This window comes from Spinacia oleracea, chromosome 4 (genome assembly GCF_020520425.1).
Source record: "Spinacia oleracea cultivar Varoflay chromosome 4, BTI_SOV_V1, whole genome shotgun sequence".
Classification (NCBI taxonomy): Eukaryota; Viridiplantae; Streptophyta; class Magnoliopsida; order Caryophyllales; family Amaranthaceae; genus Spinacia; species Spinacia oleracea.
The window spans coordinates 31,656,562-31,665,189 of NC_079490.1; the positions used below are offsets into that span (position 1 = coordinate 31,656,562).

The following is an 8,628-nucleotide window of genomic DNA, read 5'->3' on the forward strand; positions in this document are numbered from 1 at the left end:
GAGCAAACAAAGCGGAAAATACTGGAAAATAAAAAATTTATAAACCCTAATTTACTTAATTTCACGAAAAAATGATGAATTAGAGAAGATGCGAATGTAAGAAGTACAAAGCTATGAACTGGGTGAACGTGAATTGCAGAGGAGAGGGGATTTGTAGGAGGAGAGAGAAAACAGGGGAAGAGAGAGAAACGAAAGCTGAAAATCGGGTTGAGGGGGAGGAGGTCATTCAACAATGCGATATTACCAGATTACCCTTATTTTTTTATTTGTTCGGGTGAGATGTGGATCGTAGGATTAAATTGATCGAGGGCTGAGATTGGTTCTCAGTTCTCATCTTAAGGGTTAGTTCTCACCGGATCCTGATTCTATTATTTATATATATATATATATATATATATATATTAGATGTTAGATTAATAGAAGTATATATAAATATATACATTAATAAGTTAGTACTTCATACAAAGTAATACTTTTAATGGATACTAGTTGTTGGACCGTACACACTCGTATATAAATTTATTTTGCAAAAATGTTACGTAAAAATATCGACATTTACAAATTTACGTTAAATGCTAGAAAAGCAATGCTAAATATCGATTTGCATGTGATTGATAGTATGAAATCATACATACGTTTACAATATTTGTGTCATTGATATTGTAGCATTTCACAAGCAACATTGATAAGGGAGACGAGAAGAGGGCGGAGGAAAGCTAGGTTAGAAAGAGTGACAGGAGAATTTCGGTGGAATAGGTTATATATTGTGTTCCCAACAAAAGGAAGAAAGAAAAGGCAAAAGATGGAAAAAAAAGGGAGACACATGGTAGCAAAATGATCGAGTGTATAATTGTCCCCACATTATTGATAAGAATAAGACAAAAAAAATATTAAGGCACAAAATGGGCGTGAAATAGTAAGTGCACTATTGAGTAATCCTAACACTTATAAAAGAGAGAAGTTAGATTTACTATTCACACAATAGTTAGATTACAAAATTAATCCCATTTTCCTTCATCTTTTTTTCTGTCTTCTTCCTTACAGACAATGTAAATTTCATTTTACCCTCGCCCTTAGGATGATGCCACGTGCCCAATTGATAAGTGCATTATTTACCATATATTTATTCCCTTATTTTAACAATGTAGTCATCTTTTATTTATTATTTTAGGTCTTTAATTACTTTTAATATTATAAGTATATTTTTTTCTTAGTCTTATATTTATTGTTAAATTAGCTTAAATAGTACTTGGTTATGTAGCAGGTGCTAAGCTCGTGAGAAACTGTAGCCCGTTATTTGCTCACGGGTCATTACCAATTACAATCAATAAGGAGAAGTTTGAAAGAGCTAAAGCCCATCATAAACATTGAAAGAGTCCAAAGCAAAGCAAAGGAAATAAGAAATGATGAATGGGCCACTAAAATCTCCACCCAAATGAAGAATCACGTGAAGTTAGAAGAGTCACCTTTGACTCATTCTCTTCCTCACCCAAATTTCACACTTTCTGTTCCAGTAACCACCAAAAGAGCAAACATGGCAAATCTTTCGCCCTCCTTCTCGGCGCATCAAACAACAAACTCACGATGCCGATCTTCTAGTTCCGATATTCCCGTTCAAACTAGGGGTTATCTCCTATAAAATTGCTACTCAAACCGTCAAGAAATACACAGAAAACACAGCAAAAAAATTAGGAGGGTTTGTGAGATTGGATTGTTGATGTTGACAGTATTGAAGGTGAGCGATCTCCATTGACGGCGGACCCGAAGGCAGCTGCTGCATCGGTCTAGTTCCTAATCAATGAGTTTTCTCTTTCTCTATCTTCAATTAAGAGTTTTTATAGTGTTTCTTTGTACTTACAATTCATTACAATCAGATTTAATTTTCAGTTTTGATGTTCATGGAGTGGTCTTACTTGAAAAACGTTGAGTATTTCATGATTAATATTGAGTTTGGTATTTATTCAAGTTATATGATTGTTGGATTCATCTTTTTGTGTTTGATCTTTATATTTGTGATAGTGCACGATTACAGGTATAGAGTAATTAGACTATGCTATATTACTACTTGACGCGGCCTTAAGTGATTATTTAGAGTAAACAACTTAGTATTGTTAGGAGTGAGCGGATCACTTTAATTTTATTAAGTATATAAACTGTTCTAATGAAACAAGTTTATTAGGGTTGGATTTATCGCGGCGGTAAATCCACGACCTATTTGCCAAACGAAGTATTAAATGAGATTTTGGTACATGGAAGAAGGAACTTTAAATTGTCTGATTTCTCTATAATCAAACCATACCAATTGGGCTTGTTTTCTTGTCATTTGTAAATAATTGTTTAGTTAGTAATTTAATGTTTACTTAGATTGTTAGTATGAATTTTAAACACCCCCCACTATGTGAATAGGTAAATAATTGTATAAGTTGTGTATCCTATGATTATTTCGGTTTGGTTTTAAACCTCTGATTAGTTAAACTTTGATGTTAGAATTAGTAGTCTCTTCGTGGGATCGACTCTTTCTTACCCTTTTACTACTTGTTAATATTTTTGAAGGTCTAAGATAGGTTTTTAATTTAATACGGTAAACGACACGTATCACCAATCTCACTCATCTCAACCACCATCCTTCTTTCCCGCTCTTCGGCTTCCCTGTTTCACCTTTACTTTTAATTTCCTCTTGCTTTTCTTCTTGTTGATGCTGCCTTTTCTCTCCCTGTATTCATCTACCAACAATGACGAGTGACCTTTACTTCCTCACTATCACTTTGTCCTTTTTCTCCCTTGTATGATTCTCTCTTCTCTTCCCTTTCTATGCTTGAATTCGTGGATCTTGGTGATGTTTTGGATGTTTAATTCATATTTTTATTCGATGGATCTTGGGTTTTTTTTTGTATTGGTTTTTTTACTTATTTGAAACCTTAATTCGAATTGATTTCTTGATCCACTAAGGAAACACATAAATGAAGGAACCATGTGTCTTGAGATCTCTTTTGTTGTTTAATTCGTCTTTCTGGGTCATTTTTGTCTTGCTCAGTTTTAATTTCTTGATTCTGTCGTGCTTAATTTGACACCGAAATTCGAATTACGTTTATAGGTTTGTTTATAATAAAGAGTGATTAACATATTTGATTTTTTTAAGGAACTGTTTGTATAAGGGAAGGAGTGTGCTTAGTTGGCAGCTTAAGCTTGCAAATTTGGTATGGGATTGAATTATTGGTGTCAAATTGGATAGAACGTACGAAGGAAGTAAGTCAACATTCCTCCTTTTCTCTATGCTTCATTTTGATAATTTAAGCATCAAATTCACATTTTTAGGGTTTTCATTTTTTGTTTTGCTCCATATTCCTCAATGTACTTTGTTTTTCATTAGGTTACTGCATAATGTTAACAATCTCATACCAATTAAGAAATCAATAAAACTAAATAACAATCTCATAATTTGATGAATTTTACAGAATTTTATTAGATTTTTAATTTTTGAAAAAATTGGGCTTTATTTGTGAATTTCATATGCATGCCCAAGTCATCTAACTTACTTTGTTATATATTATATTTACATAGTTTGTAATAGAGTAGTCTATTTTCACAAACTCTACTTGGTGCCTTGATTTGATTGCTTTTCTTACTGTACATTGAGTTGGCATCAATTCTGGTTAGTTTTGGGGTTGGATTTGTGAAATGAAAGACTGTCACCTTACGGAAATAGATTAGAATATAGAATTGTATCGAGCTCGGTTTGCACATGCTTGAGGTTCCAATGTCTATCGAATTATTCGGATATATATGCCACTCATTGAACATATGTTGCTACTAGGTTGGAAAAATGTCACTATTTTCTGAAAGAGTGATATTACATTTGGTTTCCCGGTGTAGAATACGGACGTTACAAGGTTAATGGAGGTCTGTACATTGTCTTAATAGTTAGTCAGTTACCTCTACCCATACTATACATGTCCTTAGGTGCTTTCCTAAAGATCATATGCAATAGGCTTGTTGCAAAGCTGTATTTCTCTAAAATCATGTGAATTAGAAGGCAATGTTCTGGTGTAAGATAGGGAGGGGAGGAGGATCTTGAACTTGCCTATGAAATAAATGGTCTTAAAGTTTTGCAACGTACCAGTTAGGAATTGAGTTTGTACTTGGTAGGTCGTGTTTGAGAACACTAGGTTGTACTAGATACTTGAATAAACAATAAGACACAGTAAGTTAGTATACCAATCAAGTGGTGGTTTCCCCAAAAATGTATTGACATGATGGTATTTTTGTTTTCCTATTGGACCCTAATTGAGCGAATTTGATTTAGCACAAATGAATTTCCATCATGAAGTTGATTTGGTAGTATAGTAGCTTGCTAATAAGTATATGACTTATAGTAAACTTTTACTACTCTTTCACTATTTCGACAACTATTCTCATTGTCTGTGACCGAGAATAAACCATTTCAGATTACTTCATGAATCTGGAGAAAGGTTGCACACTTGCATTTGTTTAGAATTTCTCTAAAATTACAGAGAACCGCAGAACTATCCCTTTTAAAACTAAAGTCCAAAATATCTTTGACCTGGTTAGCTATAGACCTACAGTGCAACTTTAGCAAGTGATAAGTATTGAGAAACATTCATTTAATAGTTGCAAGATCTCCTTTGTTGTGATAAACAAATGGCGAGGAGGATAATGGCCATATATAATAAGGTGGTGGTGAAATAGATAAGAACAACAAGAAAGACATAGACATAGAAACTTCCAAATTATTCTCAAATGTTTCATGTACTTATAGCCAACCCATAATAGATCTTCCATCGCATGATGAACAACAATGGTAGGTTTTGGATAACTTCAAAAGGTTGGTTAAAATAATTCCCGTCACATATTCTATTTAGCGGAGCTAAATGCTTTTCAAGCATGTTCATGTAACACAGTAAAAGCTACAAAAATCTAGCCTAAGGGTGTTGTTTTGGTGTGGCTCCTATGATTGGTGAGAATTCTGAATACTGCATCCTTTTTTGCAAAAAAATTGAAGCAGCTACAATGAGACTGACAATTTCTTCCTATAATGGTTTTCTATTTATCAAAGTGATAGAGGTCAGTGTAAGCACGACTCTCTGTGGGCTCAGGACCTTCTACTTGATGCTTTCTTGGCAATAAGTGTTCAGGTGTTGAAGTGGATAGAACAATGGGCTTCGAATGAAAGCCCTTTCGAGTGTGTTGAAGATCTTGCTAGCTTGAATGAGTAATGTCCGAATTCACCTGCACAAAGACAAAGTTACTAGCCTCGGGGGTGTTTCCGAGGAAAGCCCCTCCGATGCCTAAGTAAGAACGATGCTCGGATTCTAGAGAGAGAAGTTCTCTAGAGAGTGGTCTTAAGACGATAAATTGGACGTACCTTGAGGTGTGAGCCTTGGCGGCTTATTTATAGTGTTTGCATAATAAATGCCCATAGGTCATTTATTGCTATTGGGCCATGGGCCTTGGTTGATGGCTGAATAGCCCCTTTGGAGTGTAGTGGGTTTGATGTTGTTGTATTGAGCCATTGAGCTTTGGACTTAGTGGCCCAATTGGTATTCAATTGGGAGCCCAAACAACATGCCCCCAGACCCGACCCATTTAGAATTAAATGGGTGGGTTTCCAACTGTAAGAATTCCAAAAGTTCCCTCTCTTTTTTGAAAAAGAGATGATTTGCATTGATGACAAGTGTTGGGACTTGTTTTGAGTTAGTGGAGATCGTGGGTTTTGAGGAACTTGATGCGCCCTTTCTTTTCTTCTATAAATACTATGCAACTTCCCTCCAAACTTTACTTTCTCTTTCTTTCACATAAGTTTTCTCCTTTTCCGGCGATCGCAACTTTCGAATTTTTTCAGATCTACGGTCTTCGGTTAGCTTTTGTCTTCGGGAACTAGCTTCATTCGCTTTGCCGGCGAATTCCGCCTCGGAAGAAGGTAATTTGCTTGTGAATTTCGCTCTTTTTCTTGCTCTTTCTTCTACCCTCCAATCTGAACCCTAGACTTAGGTCTTTTCGACCATGGCTAAAAACAAGGGCAAGGGTAAGTTCGTTGGTGGTTCATCTAGTGAGAGGGAAGATGTCCCCTTAGAAAGGGTGCAGAACCCTTCGAAGGGTTGGCCTTCGGAAAAGGAGCCGAAGAAGGCTTCGACTGGTTGGGATGCTTCCAAGGGGGGATCTGTTGGGGGGTTCAGTGGGTCTGAACGTGCTGCTTCTGGTAAGAAGGCCAGTGTTTCAGGAGATCATCATCGTCGGTCTTATCCTGAGTTTCCGGTTCACTGGTCTGAGGCAGATCCGAAGGGAAAGCTTGCGCCGATCTTGCATGAGACTACCAAGATTGACGGTCCGCTGGAAAAGTCAGTGAGTGGTGACTGGTTGGTGGAGGCGAAGCTGGGAGCCTACCATCGGAAAGCCGAGGAGCTATATGGGATCCAGCATGCTCTAGGGTATTGGTGTGAACTTCCCGAACAGGAGCGTCCTCGCGTGACTCATTCGCCGAAGGGTTTCATTTCTGTGTACACCCATCATTTGGAGAATGGTCTTCGCTTCCCTCTAGATCCATTCATTTCCGAGCTCCTTGTGTCGTACAACATCAGTTTGGCTCAACTCACTCCCAAGTCTATGAGGCATATCATCGGATTTCGGTGGGTGTGTGATTTTGTCAACTTCCCCTGTCCCGTGGCTATTTTTAAGGACCTCCACGATCTGTCTTTCAACCATGCTTCCAAGGGTGATGGGTACGGTTGGTGGACTATTGTTAATAAGAAGTCTCGGAGGAAAGGCGAGCCAAACTATATCACGGCTTACCCTTACCTCAGCTCCGATCACAATTGGAAAACGGAATGGTTGCTTGTTCGTGTCCCGACGGATCCGAAGCACCCTAACTTCTACCGCCCGCCGAAATGGTTCGTGAAACCTGATCCTGACATGTCGGGGGTGGGCTCTCCGGATCGGAATCATCAGCACTATGTGGACCTTCTCCAGTGGTTTCTGGCTCGGGAAGATAATTATAAGCTACCGGCTAGCTGGCTTCCGAACCTTAACTACATACTTCGGAAGGATATTCTTGTTGTCGCCGGTCTCAACAGGGTATTTGACAGGGGTAGGTTTCCTTCGGCTGGGACCGTGCCTCAGTGCGTTTTTCCCCCTTCTCTTGTTCAATTTTATTGATTTATTTATAATTTGTTTTTGCAGAGTACGGTTTTGAGCGTATCGATCCTGTGGTTCTAGGCATTTCCTTGGATTTGCGAACCATTCACGACTCGGCTCCCGAGTACAAGTTTGGGAAAGAGAATCCCCGTAATCCTCGTCTGAAGGATTACGTACTGTCCCCTGCGGGTGTTGCTCGGATTGCCGAAGCTCGAGCTGATCCCTTTGACTCTGTTTCATCCCCCGAAGCTGTTCCGGTGAAGGTTGTTCTTCGTCCTCTTGAGAAAACTTCGGATCCGGTATGCACTCTCACTTTTTCTGTTTTTGCTCGTGCTTTGGCTGGCCATCGGCTAACGTCTCGGTCCTGACCCTTGTTTTTAGGGTCTTGGGACTGACGCTGCGCCGCGTGCCGCCCCTTCGGTTTCGTCCCCGACTCGGATAGATACCTCCTTATCTAGGATCCAGGTACTTTACTTTGTTTTTACTCCTTCACCCTTGCTCTCCTTCGGGTGCTGATGCTGTTCTTCTTTGTTTTTGCAGGAGCAGAAGAAGAGAAAAGGTAGCACGTTGCTGAAGTCTTCGGTGCTCCTGAAGAAACAGAAGGCTTCTCAGGCTTCGGAGAAGGTATGGCTTTGACTTTGGCGAGTTTTTCTTGTTCACGATTTATTTTTCAATGAAGTTAAACTCTGTTGTTTTGGCTCTTCAGGAAACGGCTTCTGGACATGCCTCCCCCGAAGAGTCTTCGGGACTTCATGCCTCTGCCAGGGCAGAAACTGAAAAGTGTTGTGGTTCCGGAGCCGCCGCCCGTGGATCAACCTTTCGTGGAGGAAACTGTTGTTCTTTCTGTTAGGTTATGATACATATGACAATTCATAAATCATGCGGAAAAACCATAAAGCCAGGAAAACATATTATTTACACATAATCATTTAGCATAGTTTAGATGCATACACTTTGTTGCGTGCCTTCCCTAGCTGCGCCCGAACCGAACAAGAACAAGTCTTTAGGACTCCAAGTGTCGTCCCTCCGTAGATAGTCCACAGCACGTCCGGATCCGCCTTAAGCTTGACCAACTAGGATCGCCCTTAAGGTACTTAGAATTTTCGGCTAGTATAGGCAATTGTATGACTGAATTTTTGCTCTCAAAAATCACTTTGAATACTTGAATACTCTATACAAAATAATGACCCTAGGCCTTTATTTATAGAGGTATGGAAAGGGAATCGTAATCCTATTAGGATACGAATTAATTAAACTAGAATCCTAATAGAATTCTTATTTAATTAATTCATCCTTTTAGGTTTAGGAATTTAATCATATGTCGAAACCTGATTGCTTTAGGATTCGTATAGCACACAAACACACACGCACGCACAGCAGCCCACGAGGGGCGCCATGCGCGCGCGCGCAGCCTGCGAGCTCGCAGCCCACTGCCACAAGCCCACACGCTGCCGCAGCCTTGGCGCGCGCTGGGCATGC

At 39.2% G+C, this 8,628-nt stretch overlaps 1 protein-coding gene across 1 annotated transcript; it reads left to right on the forward strand.

The window, feature by feature from the left end:
- Positions 1-1,102: 1,102 nt before the first annotated feature.
- On the forward strand, positions 1,103-8,097 carry LOC110801077 (uncharacterized). The gene is made up of 5 exons (XM_022006397.2): positions 1,103-7,102; positions 7,195-7,448; positions 7,531-7,614; positions 7,690-7,773; positions 7,856-8,097. Exons 1-5 carry the CDS (start codon positions 6,022-6,024, stop codon positions 7,997-7,999), a joined length of 1,647 nt encoding a protein of 548 aa, XP_021862089.1. The 5' UTR covers positions 1,103-6,021; the 3' UTR covers positions 8,000-8,097.
- The last annotated feature ends 531 nt before the right edge of the window (positions 8,098-8,628 follow it).